Source organism: Chlorocebus sabaeus, chromosome 4 (assembly GCF_047675955.1).
Source record: "Chlorocebus sabaeus isolate Y175 chromosome 4, mChlSab1.0.hap1, whole genome shotgun sequence".
Lineage (NCBI taxonomy): Eukaryota > Metazoa > Chordata > Mammalia > Primates > Cercopithecidae > Chlorocebus > Chlorocebus sabaeus.
This window is the reverse complement of record NC_132907.1, coordinates 74,716,624-74,737,180: the sequence shown is the minus strand read 5'-3', so window position 1 is coordinate 74,737,180 and position 20,557 is coordinate 74,716,624. Positions and strand designations below refer to the sequence as shown.

General features: G+C 35.4%; 1 protein-coding gene across 8 annotated transcripts in view; it reads right to left on the bottom strand.

The window, feature by feature from the left end:
• Window positions 1-20,557, bottom strand: part of CDH18 (cadherin 18) — a 1,112,094-nt gene that overhangs the window by 225,292 nt on the left and 866,245 nt on the right. For 7 of the 8 annotated variants that reach the window (XM_073014822.1, XM_073014825.1, XM_073014827.1 and 4 more), the window contains one exon: window positions 18,325-18,444. In XM_073014822.1, the coding sequence (XP_072870923.1) occupies window positions 18,325-18,444 (120 nt within the window). The remainder of the gene's footprint in view (window positions 1-18,324; window positions 18,445-20,557) is intronic. The other variant, XM_073014824.1, reaches the window with a different exon arrangement.

Below are 20,557 nucleotides of genomic sequence, written 5' to 3'. Positions count from 1 at the left end.
AACAAGCTATTAATCAATATGGACTAGGTTCTCTTTTTGTAATGGGACTGTTAAATAATGTTGCTGTCTCCAGTCAGATGATGCCAGCAGGGGCGATAGGATTACTTCTAGGTACATCTAGTTTAAATCTAAAAGGAGTGCAAGTACATACAGGAGTCATTGATTCAGATTACAATGGGGAAATTCAAATTGTTACATCTGCTTCTGTTCCCTGGAAAGCAGAGCCAGGAGAGCGCATAGCACAGCTCCTGATTGTGCCTTATGTGGAAATGGGGAAAAGTGAAATTAAATGAACAGGAGGCTCTGGAAGCACAAATAAACAAGGCAAAACAGCTTATTGGCTGAATCAAATTACTGATACATGTCCTACCTGTGGAATAACTATTCAGGGAAAGAAATGTAAAGGTTTGGTAGATATAGGAGCGGACATTTCAATCATTTCTCTACAGCACTGGCCATCCACGTGGACAATTTAACTCACTCAATTTAACATAGTTGGAGTTGGTAAAGCCCCTGAAGTATATCAAAGTAGTTATATTTTGCATTGTGAAGGGCCCGATGGACATCCTGGGACTATTCAACCAGTTATAACTTTTTTATCTATAAATTTATGGGGCAGAGATTTATTACAACAATGGGGAGCACAAGTTCTAATTCCAGATAAATTATACAGCCCTCAAGGTCAACATAAGATGCAGGACATGGGGTATGTCCCTGGTATGGGACTGGGAAAAAATTTGCAAGGTTTGAAGGAACTGCATCAGGCGGAAAGACCAAGTTTCCAGCAAGGTTTAAGATATCATTTTTGATAGCAGCCATTGTTAAGCTTCCAGAACCTATACCTTTAAAATGGTTAACAGATAAGCCAATCTGGATAGAACAATGGCTGCTAAGTTCAGAGAAACTGTAGGTTTTAGAGGAGTTAGTTATTGAACAATTAGAAAAAGGACACATAGCTCCAAAATTTTCCCCCTGGAATTCTCTAGTCTTTGTTATTAAGAAAAAATCAGGTAAATGGAGACTGTTGACAGATCTTAGAGCCATTAATTCAGTTATACAACCTATGGGGGCATAACAGCCAGGATTGCCTTCTCCTGCTATGAGTCCAAAATATTGGCCTTTAATAGTCAAAGATTTAAAAGACTGTTTCTTTACTATCCCCTTACCTGAGCGGGACTGTGAACGGTTTGCATTTACAATTCCTGTGGTAAACAGCCTGCAGCCTGCTAAGCGTTTTCATTGGAAAGTGTTGCCACAAGGCATATTAAACAGTCCAACAATTTGCCAGACTTATGTAGGGCAAGCAATTGAACCTACTTGTAAAACATTTTCACAGTGTTACCTTATTCATTATGTGGATGATATACTTTGTGCTGCCCCCACTTGAGAAATATTACTCCAATATTACGATCACTTGCAAAATTTGATTTCTCACACCAGTTTAATTATAGCTCCTGACAAAATTCAGACTACTACCCCTTACTCCCACTTGGGGACCTTAGTAAATGACACTACAATTGTGCCACAGAAAGTAACCATATGTAGAGATCAACTGAAAACATTCAATGACTTTCCAAAATTACTAGGGGACATTAATTGGATACAACCTGCCCTAGGCATTCCTACCTATGCCATGAGTAATCCATTTTCTATCCTTAGAGGAGATCCTATTCTCAGTAGCCCTCAGCAATTAACAAAGAAGGCTGAGGCAGTGTTACAGCTAATTGAGAAGCAAGTGTATAAGACTCAAATAAACAGAACAGATCCAGAGAAGACTCTAGATTTGCTAATTTTTTCAACTCAGCATTCACCTACTGGTGTTATAGTTCAAGAGCAAGATCTTGTAGGGTGGCTTTTTCTTCCACATACTAAGTCATGGACTTTGACTTCTTATTTGGATCAAATCACTACTATAACAGGAAATGGGAGAACTCGCATTGTTAAATTACATGGATATGATCCTGGAAAAAGTACTGTCCCTCTCATGAAGGCACAAATACAGCAAGCCTTTATAAACAGTCCTGCTTGGAAAACCCATTTAGCTGCTTTTGCGGGCATTCTGGATAACCATTTTCCTAAAATGAAACTGTTTCAATTTTTGAAATTAACTAATTGGATTCTCCCTAAAATAACTAAATTTAAACCAGTTGAGGGTGCTGAAAATGTCTTCACAGATGGGTCTAGTAACGGTAAAGCTTCTTATTCTGGTTCAAAATGTAAAGTTTTCCAGACGCAGTTTGTAGCTGCAACTGAGGTAATGACTGCTTTTGATATGTGTATTAACGTTATTTCTGATTCTTCACCTGTGGTTCATTCCACACAATTAATTGAAAATGCTCAGTTATGATTTCATACAGATGAACAACTGATGACTTTGTTTACCCAATTGCAAATAGCAGTTAGGAGTAGAGTGCACCCTTTTTACATCACTCATATTAGGCTCATACATATCTTCCAGGACATTTGACTGCAGGGAATCAAATGGCTGATCGCCTATTTGCTACTGCAATATCTAATGCCAGACACTTTCAAAATTTAACCTATGTTAATGCTTCTGGTCTCAAACGCAGATACAGCATTACCTGGAAAGAAGCTAAAGTTATTATCCAGTGATGCCCAGTTTGCCAAATGGTGCATTCCTCATCTTTTACAGGAGGAGTTAATCCTCCAGGATTGGAACCTAATTCTCTTTGGCAAATGTACATTACACATGTTCCCTTGTTTGGGAGACTAGCTTATGCACACATATGTGTGGACATCTTTTCTCACTTTGGGCTACATGCCAATCAGGAGAGTCTTCTGCCTATGTTAAACATCACCTTTTGCAGTGTTTTGTGGTGATGGGCATCCCAGCTTTTATTAAAACAGACAATGCCCCAGGCTATAATAGCCAAGCTCTAGCTACAGTTTTCTCTATATGTAATATTAAACCCATATAATTCTCAAGGACAAGCCATAGTGGAAAGAATGAATCTCTCCCTGAAACAGCAGTTGTAAAAGCAAAAGGGGGGAAATAGGGACTATGGACACCAATATACAAATGAATCTAGCATTATTGACTTTAAATTTTTTGAGCCCGCCTAAAGGCCAGATGCTATCAGGAGCTGAAAGGCATCTACAGAAACCAGCTGCAAAGACAGAAGCAGAACAACTGGTTTGGTGGAGAGATCTGATAACAAAAAGTTGAGCAATAGGTAAAATAATAACTTGGGGTAGAGGTTATGCTTTTGTTTCTCTAGGACCAAATCAACAAACAATTTGTGTGCCATCAAGACATCTAAAGCCTTATTATGAGCCAGATACCCAGGAAGAGGTTTTGGGAGGACCCCAAAGACCTGCCAGTGGCAGCGTTGTCCAAGTTAACACTAAGGAGGACCCCAACTGTCATGAGCAACACCCGTTGAACACAGCCACCTACCTGAGGACAGATCAAGAAGCTGTCGCAGACGGTGGAAGAAAACCTGAGGAAAGTGGGACAATCAGTCACAGTGAGTAATTTAGTGACAGCTATGATAGTGGTGATCACCATTGCCGTGAGTATTCCTTCAACAAGGGCTGACACAGAGAACAATTATATTTATTGGGCATATTTACCTTATCCACCACTTCTACCACCTGTAACTTGGCTGGACCCCCCAGTGGAGGTATACACTAATGATAGCTCTTGGATGCTCGGTCCTACAGATGATGGAGGCCCATCTCCCCCACATGAGGAAGAAACTGTTATGAATATTTCTTTAGGATTTGAACATTCACCTCTCTGTTTGGGAAAGGCCACTAGTTGCCTACTCCCTCGCTATCAATCTTGGCTGGCAATAATGCCTGGAAGTAATCACTCTATGACACAGTCACACTTGCTTTCTCATCTCAGTATTTACCACAATAAATCTGCTCCTATAATTGAGGCATACCGCCCTCAAAACCTATTTGTAAACAGGATTGGACCCGGTCAGAAAAATAAACATGCTTGTGTGGGAAGACTGCACTGCAGAACAGGCAGAGGTGCTGCACAACGATTCCCATAGAATCATTACCGATTGGTCCCCTAAGGGGAGGTGTAGCTTGAGTTGCACCTCTCAGTCTGCATACCATGGCCACACTATGTTCAGCTGGTCTGAACCAAACAATCAGATGTTAGAAATGGTAAGAAGTACAGCAAGAGTTCCTATTATCTGGACACATGATGGTGTAGTGGCACCTCAACCTCAAATGATATGGATCACTCAGGGAGTTAAACATAAGGATTTGTGGAAACTATTAATGACTCTTAGTAAGATCAAAATTTGGGAAATATTGAAAAAGCATCTAGAGGCACACTCTGCAAACTTGCCTTTGGATATTGCAAAATTAAAAGAACAAATATTTAAAGCATCCCAGACACACCTGACCTTAGTGCCAGGGACTAGAGTGCTTGAAGGAGCTGCAGATGGATTTGCATTAAAATGGATAAAAACACTTGGAGGCTCTGTGATTTTAATGACGATTGTGCTTTTAATTTGTGTTGTTTGTCTTTATATAGCCTACAGTGTGGATCCCGATTCCTGTGAGAAGCAGCTCACAGGAATAAAGCCGCCTTTGCTTGTATCGGTTGCAAAAACAAAAAGGGGGACATGTTGGGAACAGGCCCCCAAATCTGGCCATAAGCAGGACCCAAAACTGGCCATAAACAAAATCTCTGCAGCACTATGACCTGCTCCTGATGGCTATGACACCTACGCTGAAGGTTGTTGGTTTACCAGAATGAGAGCAAGGAACACCTGGTCCACCCAGGGCAGAAAACCACTTAAGGCGTTCCTGAACCACAAACAATAACATCAGTGATCTGTGTCTTAAGGACATGTTCCTGCTGCAGATAACTAGCCAGAGCCCATCCCTTTGCTTCCCATTTTAGTTAATCTATAATCTATAGAAACAATGCTTATCACTGGCTTGCTGTCAATAAAATATGTGGGTAAAACTCTGTTCCTGGCTCTCAGGTCTGAATGCTGTTAACCCCCTGATTCCCACTCTGCACTCTATATTTCTCTGTGTGTGTGTCTTTAATTCCTCTAGAACCGCTGGTTAGGGTCTCCATGACTGAGCTGGTCTGGGCATTAGTGAGAAAAGATGGTACCACTGCACTCCAGCCTGGACAACAGAGCTAGACTCCATCCAAAAAACAAAAAACAAAAAACAAAACAAAACAAAACAAACAAAAAAACTTTCCTTTCAAACCTATACTGTTGGTAAATTCCTCTTATTACCCATGAGCCAATCACTTGCCATAGCAGTGGCTCTGATATCTCACCTGGCACTTACCCCTCAATTGGCACTTACTGCTCACCTGGTGCTTACTTCAGAAATATGTGGAGGAAGGGGGTTGAGGGACTTTCTTCTGACAGTGCATAGAATGGGAGCTTGAGACATTTATTTGGATTTTAAAGAAAAGGCTTGGCCTAGCGCGGTGGCTCACACCTGCAATCCTAGCACATTGGGAGGTCAATGCATGTGAATCACCTGAGGTCAGGAGTTTGAGACCAGCCTGACCAACATGATGAAACCCTGTCTCTACTAAAAATAAAAAAATTAGCTGTGTGTGGTGGCAGGCTCCTGTAATCCCAGCTACTCAGGAGGCTGAGGCAGGAGAATCACTTGAACCCAGGAGGCAGAGGTTGCAGTGAGCCAAGGTTGTGCCATTGTATTCCAGCCTGGGCAACAAGAGTGAAACTCTGTTAGAAAACAAAAAAAAGGAAGAAAGGAAGAAAGAGAAAAGAAAGAAAAGAAAGAGGAAGGAAGGAAGGAAAGAAGGAAGGAAGGAAGGAAGGAAGGAAGGCAGGCAGGCAGGCAGGCGGGGAGGGGAGGGGAGGGGAGGGAAGGGAAAGGAATCAAAAGAAAGAAAGGAAAAAGAAAGAAGGAAGGAAGAAAGGAAGGAAGGAAGGAAGGAAAGAAAGAAAGAAAGAAAGAAAGAAAGAAAGAAAGAAAGAAAGAAAGAAAGAAAGAAAGAAAGAGAGAGAGAGAAAGAAAGAAAGGGAAGGAAAGGAAGGAAGGGAGAAGGAAAGGATGGAATGAAGGAAGGAAGGAAGGAAGGAAGGAAGGAAGGAAGGAAGGAAGGAAGGAAAGAAAGAAGGAAAGAAAGAAAGAAAGAAAGAAAGAAAGAAAGAAAGAAAGAAAGAAAGAAAGAAAGAAAGAAAGAAAGAAAAGAAAGAAAGAAAGAAAGAAAGAAAGAAAGAAAGAAAAAAAGAAAGAAAGAAAGAAAAAGAAAGAAAGAGAGAGAAAGAAAGAAAGGGAAGGAAGGGAAGGAAGGGAGAAGGAAAGGATGGAAGGAAGGAAGGAAGGAAAGAAGGAAGGAAGGGGAAAGGAGAGGAGAAGAGAGGAGAAGAGAGGAGAGGAGAGGAGAGGAGAGGAGAGGAGAGGAGAGGAGAGGAGAGGAGAGGAGAGGAGAGAAGAGAAGAGAAGAGAAGAGAAGAGAAGAGAAGAGAAGCCTTATCTCAAAATGTTGGGAGAGTTAGGCACACAAGACCAAAGTAAAAAGAAAATGAAATTGAGATTTTAACAACAATAGAAAAAACATAAGTCTTCTTAAAACCATAAATTCGGCTGGGCTCAGTGGCTCATGGCTGTAATCCTAGAACTTTTGGAGGCCGAGGCAGGTGGATCACCTGAGGTCAGGAGTTCAAGACAAGCCTGGCCAATGTGGTGAAACTCTGTTTCTACTAAAAAACACAAAAATTAGTCAGGCTTGGTGGCAGGCACCCGTAATCCCAGCTACACAGGAGGTTGAGGCAGGAGAATTGCTTGAACCCAAGAGGCGGAGGTTGAAGTGAGTCAAGGTCAAGCCACAGCACTCCATCCGGGGTATAGAGTAAGACTCCATCTCAAAATACAAAAACAAAACACCCATAAGTTAATGATTCTTCTCTTATTCAGACATTCAGCCTTTCTAAATTCAATATATGGAAGATGGGAATATTTTTGAGAAATAAAATAATAAGGCAATTAAAAAACCATGAGCATTGATATTAGAAATTGTATTATTTTGAATAACTGCCTTCCCAAAGTGTCAGATTTTATTTCTATATAAACAAATATTGTCTTCCATGTGTCACACAATGCATTAACCATTATGGAAGATACAAAAATGAGTAATGCAAGGTCTCAATGAGCTTGCATTAAAGAGATTTATGTTTTAATTATGTACATACAAAACATGTTGTTTTAGTTTCTCAGAAATAGTTTACTTTGTAAACTTGTAAATCAAGAATTATTTTATTAATCATGTTTCCAAAAATATTTAGTCTTCTAAGAGCTCTGAAATACTACTGTTTTGTAGTATTTGGGAAATATTTTGTAGTATTTGGGAAAAACCCTAAACTAGAATATTACATGATTGATAGAAGTAATAAAATAAAAACTGCTTACAGAAGATCAGAGATGTGACAAATGTTATGTAAAATACAAATATGACTAATATTTATTTAAAAATAATAATCCACAAGTCATTTCATCCACAAAACTTTTATAAACTTAGTTTTGTAGTTAAACTTAGATAATGTCGGCCTTCAGTAAAGATAATGAGGTATAATTTGAAGTCAAATAATATGATGCCTTCAGTTTGGTTCTTCATACAAGGCTATCATAACCAAACAGCATGGTACTAACGTAAAACTAGACATATAGATTGATAAAATATAATACAGAATTCAGAAATGAAGCCACATACCTAAGGTCAACTGATCTTTGACAAAGCCAACAAAAACATACACTGAGGAAAAACACTCTATTCAATGAATGGTTCTGGGAAAATTACATTGTCATATGCAGAAGAATGAAACTGGATACCTGTTTCTCATTATATACAAAAATTAACTCAAGGTGGACTAAGAGTTAATATCTGAATCCATAAAAGTACTAGAAGAAAACCTGGGACAAACTCATCTAGACATTGGCCTAGGCAAATAATTCATGATTAAAACCTCAAAAGGAAATGCAACAAAAACAAAAATAGACAATAAGACTGTATTAAACTAAAAAGCTTCTGCACAGCAAATGCAACAAATCAACCAAGTGAACAACTTTCAGAATGGGAGAAAATGCATACAAACTATGCATCTGATAAGAGACTAATATCCAGAATCTACAACGAATGCAAACAACTCATAAACAACAACAACAACAAATAACCCCTTTTCAAAGTGAGCAAAAGACATAACAGACATTTCTCAAAAGGAGGCATGCAAAGGGCTGCAAAGGGCCACAGTGCACATGAAAGATATTTCTCAAAAGGAGACACAAATGGCTATCAAGCATATGAAAAAAATGTTCAACATCAGAGAAAGGTAAATTAAAACCACAATGAAATAACAGCTTACACAAGTCAGAATGGCTGCTAATACAAAGAAGAAAAAAAAAAAAAAAAACAGCAAATGTTGGAAACACCGCAGAGAAAAAGAATTATTATACACTGTTACTAAGAATGTAAATTAGTACAACCTCTGAGAAACAGCATGGAGAATTCTCAAAAAACCCAAAATAGAACTACCATTTGATCCAGCAAACCCACTACTACTGCTACCCAAAGAAAAAGAAATCATTGTATCAAAAGCATATCTACACCCATATATTTATTGAGGACTATTCAAAATAGCAAATATACAGTAAGTATCCATCAATGGATGACTGGATAAACAAAATGTGCTATATATACACTGTGGAATATTACTCCTCCATTAAAAAGAATGAAATCATATTTTTTGCAGGAACATAGATGCAACCGGAGGTCATTATCTTAAGTAAAATAATTCAGAAAGAGAAAGTCAAATCCTACATGTTTTCTCTTACAAGTGAAAGCTAAATATGTGTACACATGGACATAGATACCGGAGACTCTGAAGGGTGGGAGGGAATGAGGAATGGAAAATTACTTAATGAGTACAAAGTACATTTTCTGGGTGCTTATTATACCAAAAGTCCAAACTTCACCACTATATATCCATGTAACAAAACTGTACTTGTATCCCTCAAATTTATAGAAATAAAAGAAAATACAGATAATTAAAAACTTGCTACTGCATGTAAAGCACTCAGGGAGGCCTGTTGTGGAAAGCAACAGTAACATCTATGGTATTTAAGCCTTATAGAGCTCTCAGAGTAGAGAAGAAACACCATATGAACAAAAGGGCTACTGCCGTTTTAGGAGGAATGTAAAAACGTTACTCAAAGATCAGAGGTTAGTTCCCAGAGTTCAGGGAATCAACCATCGAAGTGTAAATTTGCCTGGGAAAGGCATGCCCGGAAGAGGAAAAGCCTAAGTGAAAAAATAACACAGCAGCAGTGCTTGGCTGAAATATAGAAGTAGGTATGAGCATAAAATTTTTTATATATAATATATATAATAGGAAAAGTATATATGTGTATTTTCTATATGTATGTGTGTATGTATAGTGGTAAAAATTGTGGAACATTAATAATATTCTAGTGCTTTCTAGATTTCATTGTAGCTATCTAAGATACTGGGTTAGTGAATAATCTAAGGAAATCAGTGATAATGCAGTACATTTAATCCTCAGAATAACTTAAAGTAATGAAAGAAAAATCAAATTGCTTGGTAATTATATAACACAAATTATGTTTAATCAGGTTTAAAGACTAAAGAACACAATTGCAATGTTTCTTATTATCTATTGATTTAATATTTGACAATAAATTAACTAGTATTAATAGCTAATACATTTGCCAGGCTATTGGCTAAACAATCATTCCCAGTATTTTTTTTTTTCTCAATAGTTACTATTGAGATGCAGGAGGCACAGAGCGAGGCCACACACAAAAAAGAAGATTAAATAAATTTATATTTTATTAGGAAGAAATAGTATAAGACATGCTACAATTGACCAACATTGATTCTTATCTTTTTGATATGTAAAGGTGTACCTACAATTTTATAGTGAATTAGATGATTTTCTTTACCCTACTGGTAGCAGCTGGTCAGTTTTTTGACAAACAAGTGATATTTTTGAAGGAGTAGATTCAATTGGTTTCCTTACCCTATTTGCTTAATAGCTTTATGTAAGTTTAATTTACATACTATAAAATTTACTTATGTACAAGTCAACCTAATTCCATCTTAATTGTTTCATCTAGCGCTACAATGAATAGTTTGACTAGCACAGATCACTGATCTAGAATTGTGTTTTGTTAGAACTATATGCATAGGAATTAAATTTGATAAATATTATTCTGTTGATATCAAAAGGACACTATGATCTCGCCACAGAGTAGGAGAGTTATCTGATATCTATAGTGTCTACAAAGTACTTTGGTACTTTGTGATGGGAATAAAATTATTTACCAAATATGCATTATCAGTGGAATATCAGAGAAAAATGCATTTAGTTTTGTTTTGATTCCCCCAAATAGCAAACCTAATATAACTTTTGATATTTCAACCAGTGTGAAAAATGTCTTTTTGCAGTTTGATATTGCTACTGTAACTGTAAAGTGGTTACTCACGGAGAGAGAGCAGCGTGCTCTCTCTGGTTCATAGATTTCAGGTTGAAAGTAATGAAAAGTATTCTCAGGAAGCCAGCTCAACACCTGCCTGGGCAGTGCACTGTACTATGAAGGTGATTCATATGTCTGCAAAGCGCATTTCACAAAGGTCCCAGGTATCAGTTAGAGGAGGGTATGCGTCTGAACATACACATAATGTAATCGGAGTGACTTCATTGAGGTCCTTTTCTTCAGCAATCTCCATATAACTTTCTCTTTGTGTGCCTGTTGTCATATGATCACAAATGCATGTTTAAATCCAGAAGATGATAAAGCCAATTGAGGGAGCATTGTCAACTTTATAAAGATTTCAAAATTTTCCTAAAATACCTCAGCAGCCTGACTGGCCAGAGCAGTGTTGATCGATACAGGGAGGTTGGAAAAGTCTAGATTTTTAACTGCATATGTTGCTACCCTGAGGAAATCAGAGTTACGATATGACAGGCAAAATGAGAAACTAATATTAAATAGACAACCACTCATGTCCACTGGAGTTTAATAACTCTTTATTTCTTAAATGTTGTCTAAAGTTGACTTTTTTTTTTTCTTTTGTTATCCTTAGACAATCTGCTGCAGTTCAGGAACTACTTGGAATTCTTTCCTAAAGTAGACAAAGTGAGATTTTTTTTTTTTTTTTCAGTAAATGGAACCTATTTATTTTTTTCCAAGAAGAACAAATTACTTAGCTTTGATGATGACTACCTAACTCTTTTTCTTTGTTAGTCAACTATAACAGAATTATTTTTACGTTTCTACAATAAATTCTCAATGTCCTTGATAGGTTCTTTAAAATGGTGATTACAAGAGAAGGGACATACAGCAGGTCCTTAAATTATGTGGTTTCCATTACTTCATTTCCTTATAACACTGACGGAAACAATATATGGTGTCATTATACTTTATCTTGCTTAAAAATTGTAGTTTCCAAGAACCTATGAATGATAAATGAGGACTTATTGCATAATCATTTGTGTGAGCAATTATTATTGTTGTAATTATTATTATCAATAGGAATGGGCTATAAAAAGATAAATTGACAAAGCATATTCTATTGTGAAATTTTCTTTATCTTCTGTAGGTATTGTAAACCACAATTTAAATATTTTATCTTCTTAGCTTTTAATAAATATACTGACTTCAGAAAGTGAAAACTATCGTCAAATAGATTTTCATATGAAATTATATAAAATTAAAAATAAAATCTATAGGACTTCTAAAGATGTTTTATATAGTTTTTTAAAAGCATATAGAGAAATCATTCCTAAACTTATTATTTTTGCTCACGGAGCAAAAATGCAATGAAAGAAATTTGGGGAGGTAATAGAGAACCAAAAAATGTTGATGAATTTAATTATCTTATGCAGACTGGAGAAATAATGTAGAAAAACCTTGTTTTCAATTACATCCTATGAAATTCATTGACGTCTTCAACTGAGTTCATTTTTATACCTGATTGAATTCTGCTACAAAATGTTAAGAAAAGGTCATCTTGAAGAATCACAGTTAATGTCAGTCAAGAGCTCTGCATTAGTGACCGTTGTTTCACAAACAGCATGGCATCTAGAGACGCTATTCTGAGTCAAGACTGTCAATTCTGAAGATAAAAGGTTGGTTATTTTATTGCCTAACTTTTGTCTCTTTATAGATTATCATTCACGATTTTCTAATGGTATATTTCCCTTATTTATCGTGTTTGTAAAAGATTTCTTGAAAATGTTTGGAAAGAATTTAATTGCATGTAAGTTAATAACGTATCTTACCTTTATAAATTTTATGTAACTATTTTGACTAAAAAAATTCTTTCAAACAAAATAATCATTTTTTTTCTACTTCAGATAAGACTATTTCAAATTCTCACAATCATTCAAAATGTAGTAATTTTGGAAATCCTGGTCAATCTTTTTTTTTTTTTTTTTTTTTTTTGAGACAGAGTCTCACTCTACCACCTAGGCTGGAGTGCAGTTGCACAATCTTGGCTCACTGCAACCTCTGCCTCCCAGGTTCAAGTGATTCTCTCTGCCTCAGCCTCTGGAGTAGTTGGGATTACAGGTGTGCACTACCACGCCTGACTAATTTTTGTATTTTTCAGTAGAGACAAGATTTCACCATGTTGACCAGGCTAGTCTTGAACTGCTGACCTCACGTGATCCACCCACCTTGGTCTCCCAAAGTGCTAGGATTACAGGTGTGAGCCACCGCTCCCCGACTCTTGTCAATCTTAAAGAAGGAGACAAGATAACTTGAGTCCTATATTTTTCCAAGGACTGGGCTAAGAGCAGTGCCCTCATTTTCCCATGGGATTTAGGCATTATCATTCTAAGTTCATACACATGGAAACAGAAGCAAAAAACTTAAGTAATTTGATCAATTTATTAAGCAACTAAATAGTGTTCTAGGATTTTAACACAAAGCATCCCCAACTTCTTTTGCAATAAGCCTTACTATTTCAGAAAAAAATATTTACAATTTATGCTATATTTATATCAGATTAATTAAACTATAATGTGACTCTAAATAGTATATTAATCTTTGGAAGAAAGGTCAAGTAAGGAGTTTCTTCATTGTATTTATAATAATGCCACGTCAAATAAATAATAATCTGACTGTGTCTTTGAAACTGGTAGTCATTATTAGGTGTAGGGAATTTTACTTGATGCTAAGTGTTCTGTGCCTGTGAGATAGATATTATTAATGCAAAAGAATCTGACTGATGAAATATTTGAAGTTCAATGTCTACTCCTTTTTAATATCATGTAACACAAAAAATTAAAATAATGAAATACATTAGGAGTGTTGATAAAAAATATGTGGTATGCTCTTTGTATATAAATAAAGATAGCCTGTCTGATCTTACTATCTTTATGTACCTGAAAATTAAATGTAGAATGTATCAATATAAATGTTTTCAGCTGCTATATTTTCTAAGTAAATATTCTTACATTAATTAAGATATGTAAACATTACATGAAAACTGATACGTGAGTTTAAAACATAAACACACAAATATGAAAATAAATAAATGACTTAGTAGTATTTACTGGGCATGTGAAAAAAACCCACTATGAGAACCATTTACACAAATGTATGAACTCCATTATTGACTATCAATGATTTATACATTTCATGTTAATTATGGTCAAAAGAGCTGATATTGACTACTATCAACAATTGTAAGGGAGGCTTAACTAGGATTTGTAAAACAGTATACTCCTCTATTTTTCCTGACACCAGGTTTTAATTCAGGTTTTCAGGCTTCCTGAATTGGTCATCAGGAATGTCATCAGGAATATTTAATATATTTGTATGAAATAGGCACAGGCATGGCTTAAATTATAAGCACTAACAAAAATAATATTAAGTAGTTCATAAGTTGTTAATTATGAAACAGCAATCAGAGAATCATCAAATGGACATTTGATGAGCATTACGAGATTTTCATGTCCAATTAAAAACTACACACTGGTCTTCCATTCTGTAATGAAATGGAACGTTTCCATTCTGTTTCTAAGGCCCTGAAATGATACCTGGTAGATTTCTGGCTCTTGCTCTGACCTATGTTATGGGAACTAAGCTCTTTGTGTAGGAATTTGATCATTCAGTTTTTGTAGTCATCACCTGTCAAAAATTTTGTGATTTCTGATTTATAATCCTTTGGGTATATAATAGCAAAGACTTGGAATCAATCCAAATGTCCATCAGTGACAGACTGGATTAAGAAAATGTGGCACATACACACCATGGAATACTATGAAGACATAAAAAAGGATGAGTTTGTGTCCTTTATAGGGACATGGATGCAGCTGGAAACCATCATTCTTAGCAAACTATCACAAGAACAGAAAACCAAACACCGCATGTTCTCACTCAAAGGTGGGAACTGAACAATGAGATCACTTGGACTCGGGAAGGGGAACATCACACACCGGGGCCTATCATGGGGAGTGGGGAGGGGGGAGGGATTGCATTGGGAGTTATACCTGATGTAAATGACGAGTTGATGGGTGCTGACGAGTTGATGGGTGCAGCACACCAACACGGCACAAGTATACATATGTAACAAACCTGCACGTTATGCACATGTACCCTAGAACTTAAAGTATAATAATAATAAATAAATAAATTTTAAAAAAAATTTGTGATTTCTGAAGAGGCACAGAAACCTTGAAATACTGATTTATTTTTAACTCAGTTTACACTGTATCAACTGAAGTAGGACTGAGATTTGAGTGGTGCTAATAAAGAACCATCAGCCTAGATTTCTCTTGAATTTCATTTTCTGATCACTTAAAATGACCTTCTCACTCACTGGCCTTCCTCAAAATACATTGCTTAGGTTTAGCTCTTTCCTTAGATAGTAAAATGTTTTCTTTAATAACTGTAAAAAAATGTTTTCTACCAATGAATCTAGCCAGAAATAGCACGTCTTTTATATTTTATCATCGTAGTCCCCTGCACCTTTTAAATGGTAGTTAATGTTAAACCATTACTTTTTAATGCACATTCGTCCTTTGTTGGTATACATTGAGCACAAATCATAAAATAATTATCTTAACAAAAGTCATTAAAAACAATAAATTTTTTCACAAGATGTTTCACCATACTGATAAATAAGATTTCAGTGTAAAAAAAAACATCAGATATTATTAATTTAAATTCTGTATCACATAGTAACTCAACAGCCACACAATTCATGTTCTGGATACAGCTATTCAGAGATGGTTTACAAAATAGGAAGCCAAGGTCTCTGGAAGATCACAATGCTTAATAAAATTTATCTTTCATGGAAACAAGCCAATCCAAACACTGATTTTATTCATAAGCATTCATAAGTCTACGTTTTGAGGTGTCAAAAGTTATGTTTTATTATGATTGGTCTTCAGTGAAAATAACTGGAAACATGCTGAGATGGAGTCATGCTAATTAGGGGAATGGAATTAGAGTGATACTATTAATATACACCATTATAAGTGACTACTATTTCCATACTTCTTATATAACATGCCATCCAACATAACTGATTCTTTGGTTTTCAGCATGTTGGTTGTTTATTCCAGTCATTTTTTCTGCACAATTTCAACTAAATTCATTAGTTCTGAGGATGTTTAATAGCATTGTAATCGGGTTTTAAAGTACAAATTGCCAAATTTGTTGTTTGTGAAGACTAATGAACATTTTATTTTATACCCCACTTAGCACTTTCTACAGAAAACTGTCTAACTCTAAGATATTTGCATATTTAAAAGATCTTTAAAAACACTTTTGCCCCTTAATGACCTAGTAGGACAGATAATCATAGGTTCCCATGATGCATTAGTCAGTACAATACTGATATTAACACATATCAAAGCAGAAGCATGCACTTTATTCAATACATTAAAGCTCTGAAGAAAGGAACAAAGAAATGCAAGAGCAAAGAAAATTGTGTAGAGCAGCATTTGAATAGCAGCCTATTTATACTTGAGATAAACTTATTTTTGTTGTTTAATGAAGTACTCACTTAAACTGTAATATATGTACATAAATGAATGCACATTGTATTTACATATTGTTACTGATATATTTGCTTCCCCCAAATCACAAGCTATAGCAGTCAAACACTATTAGAACATCACTCTCAGTGACCTGATTTATCCATCCAAGAGCATACACATACATGTATTTACTCACAAAACACATGCAAACATTCACATTCAGACACATGGCCACACAAAATTGATGTTTGTTAGCCAATTGTATGCATAAAAAGTGTAAAAGAATTAAAAAAAATCATACAGGATGTTTATATCATGGCAATATGCTATTAAGTAACTAACAATATTTATAAATAAATGTTTGGCTTTGTATGGCATCATTAATGGACTGTCATATATTTGTGTGCATGTGTCTTTATGCATGCATGCCTGTGTGACATGTGCATGCATGTGTGTTAGTATAATTCTAAACAAGACAGTTGAAATAGTATCCCTGTTTCTTTCCTCTAGGGAGATGAGTATTTTAAGGTAGGAATTATACTTATTTTATATTTGAAGCAAACATCATTATTGGGAAAATAGAACAAAATGTGAAATATCACCATCAAAGAATGACAAACTTTTTCAACTAATTCTAAGCTCTTCTAATGCAATAATAATGTGTAATCATAAATATGTACATTTTTGTGCCACCACTTAGATTACTTAATTAATAAGCATGTTTTCCTAAATATTAAGTGATACCTTGGAACTAACAGAAACTGCAGGTCTCATACTCATTGTAAGTTGCATTATGTTATTTATTTTATTATATTCCAATTTCTATTTTTCACTTTAACTACATATTACAATCTATTCTATAATTATAATGCATATAAGGATATATATATATTCATGTGTATATTCTTCATTTCTATATCTATATCTATATATGTTCTGCGTTGTTTTCTTTTTAAGGTACAAAAAAGAAAGAAAGAGTTAAGCAAGGATGTCTGAGATCTACTCATGCCAGTGTATTTCCATGTTGGAGCACTCCAGGAAAAGAAAGAAGGCAAGGGACCCAATCAAATCCTCTTGTAAACATGATAATGACAAAACTTTTGGTAAACAATCTCGTGGTATTAGCTAGAGAGAAAGTGCTTATCCATAACATCTTTTTACTTGGATGTGCCTCACATAACACATTGGTAAACAAATCTATAATCTGTAGACTTATGGAACAGGGTTCCCTGAAAAATGGGTTATATGCTATATAGTTATAGAAGTATAAAGAGATATTTATGATAAAAAAAATAGCTCCTTTCTGCATTAGTTATGTGGCTATGCCATTTACTTGGAGATCGCACACGTTGATCTGATTCAGAGTGCATCTCGCGGTCAGGAAGGACATAGGGTGCTGCTGGAAAATCCTAGATCTCTCTCTACTTCATCCATCTCATAAATCCTCAAAATCTTAGAAAAACTTGAGATTTGTTACTGAACACTTGTCTAAATTAAAAATGAGTTTTACTTAACTCAATTTTTAGCAAAAAATTGATTGTCAATGGGGACATTTGCTTTTTTATGGTTTTTGGATTATGCTGCTGTAGCAAATCTTGTAATACATTATTAAGCAGCCTTCATTACCATTTTGGCCTGATATGACAGGATATAATTGATGTGATATAATGTCTTATGATATGATTGATATAATATGTTCTGGCCAGTAAAAAATAAAAGGAGAGCAGATTTATATTTTTCCTGAAAAAATATTTATGTATTTGGCATTATTTTATTTTATTTTTTTACATAACACAGTACTTGAGGGATGAATAATTTACTCATTAGAAAAAATTGCCAACTCAAGAAATATAAATCCCCCAATGCAATACAATTATATATATATGGGTGTGTATGTATATCTGACAATTTATGTGACAAGCAAAATATATGCAGGAACATTTCAAATAACTATTTACCCTCTTCAGCAAAGAATTAAAATTAATATATAAGCAGAGCAAATAATATATTTGAAAATCTCACTCAACGTTTGTAATATGCCATATTTGTTTTAAACAGAGATTATTTATTTAAGTATTACAGAAATATTGAAGGATATGTAACATTTTCTTGCATGGGTATAAATAATGGATAATCAACATAATAGGGAAAGCGGTTAATTTATTTTCAATTATTTCATTACATTGTTTTAGAAAAAGTGAGGATATGTTTAAAATGTGTTAAAATCACATTATCTGATGGAAAAGAGCATCTAGAAATAAAAACCATTGCTTTTTAATTTACTGTAGCAAACGCTTGCATGCAAGTTATGTGTAAACACACTAACCTGTTTTAGGATCAACGGAGAAGTAGGGTTGTCCCTGGAGAATGCTGTAAACCACTCGAGCACTGTTTCCATAGGTAGGGTCATCTGCATCAGTAGCTGTCACCTGTAGAACAGAGGTACCTGTGCATTCAGGAAAACAAATTTTAGTGTGTGATGGCATTTAGCATATGATTAATTTGAACACAGAAAATGGGTATGGTGAAATGTCTATGGAGATCAGTAATGGTTGTGTCCTAATAAATTTAATTAAATGTATGTATAAAACATATTACTTGCTTTCTTTCCCTGCCATCAACTGTAATCAAAGAGAGTCTAAAATATAATATTGGTCTCAAACCTTTTAACATGGTTCTTTATGTGCTGGTAACATTGTGAATGGTCTCTTTTGATTTTCATTAAAAAAGCAATAAAACATAACCAAGGTTTGGTCGGCTTGCGCTAATAAATCAAATTGGTACTAACTGTGCAGTTAAATCAGAGGCATGATAAAGCTGTATATAACATGTTTCATGACTGTTCTGAAAAGTGGAGGTGGAATGATTTGTGATTAAGTCGGGAAGGTGGGTGAGTTGACATTCAATTATCAATGACATCACAACACTCCATTCAAGTCATTTTCTGTGTTACACATTCTTTTTATTTATTACTTGCATAATTAATGAGTCACATAACTGGTCTCCTTTTTTTGTTTGTTTTTTTGTTTGTTTTTGAGACATGAGATGGAGTCTTGCTCTGTCATTAAGTATGGAGGGCAGTGGCACGATCTCGGCTTACTGCAACCTCTGTCTCCCAGATTCAAGCGATTCTCCTGCCTCTGCTTCCTGAGTAGCTAGGACTACAGGCGCCCTCCATCATGCCCAGATAATTTTTGTATTTTTAGTAGAGACAGGGTTTTGCCATGTTGGTCAGGTTGGTCTTGAGCTCCTGATCTCTGGTTATCTGCCCCCCTCAACCTCCCAAAGTGCTGGAATTAAAAGCATGAGCCACTGCGTGCAGCCAACTGGTCTACTAAGTTCAAATCTCCTTCCTTTAGTGTCTCGTACACAGGGTCAACATTGCACTGGATTTTTTATAATGAAAATGAATTATAAATTCATTTATAACATTAAAAATACTATATTTTGAGGTAATAAAATTATTGAATGTAGTATGCTCATGCCTTTGTGCTTACTTTTTAAAACCCAATTTGCATAACTAGATACCCTATATAATATTTCAATTGTTTCTAAACGAAAACTTAATCTAAGTATAACATGACAACCATATATTAAGGGATATACAACTTCATTGCAGAATTAGTGGGTAAGAATGCTCATCTAAGAATTCACATCTATTCATAAAATGTACCTGATGAATCATCTAATAGTGCATACTTGATATTTTATTCCACATCACTAGAAAAATTCTACCTACTAATTTGGGTTATCTATCAAGTAAAAATATTTTTACAATCAAATAATCTTGTATGGAATTTTGTATTCATTTTGGTATTTGAATATGGAAGCACTGACAATTAAGAGTTTTTTATTTTAGTAATGATGTCAATGATTCAGGACCTAATGTCTGTTCAACTAGAAAATGTGTACTTCTAGGCCTGGGTGTGGTGGCTCACGCCTGTAATCCCAGCACTTTGGGAGGCTGAGGCTGGGGGATCACCTGAGGTCAGGAGTTCGAGATCAGCCTGGCAAACATGGCAAAACCCTATCTCTATTAAAAATACAAAAATTAGCTGGGCTTGGTGGCACATGCCTGTAATCCCAGCTAGTTGGGAAGCTGAGACAGGAGAATTGCTTGAACTCGGGAGGTGGAAGTTGCAGTGAACCGAGATTGTGCCATTGCACTCCAGCCTGTTCAACAAGAGTGAAACTCCATCAAAAAAAAAAAAAAAAGAAAGAAAAGAAAAGAAAAGAAAAGAAAAGAAAAGAAAAGAAACTTCTATGTTGAACTTCAGACACAACTTTAGGTAAAGCTTGTTCTGTGTCTTCAAGTGATCCTAGAAAATAGAATTAATATGCCAAGTTCACCTAACAATTCTTATTAGCAGATCATAAATATGTATAACATATGAAGGATTCTGGCCCCTAAAAAGTATTTTAACAATGAGACTCTAAGAAGAAATATGACTTGCAATTATCCATCCTCAGAGGATGAGAGCTGTGTTATGTCTAAAAGAGATTTCAAATTATAGACCAATAAAATAGTATGGTGACAGTAACTGCTGTTTAGAATGCTG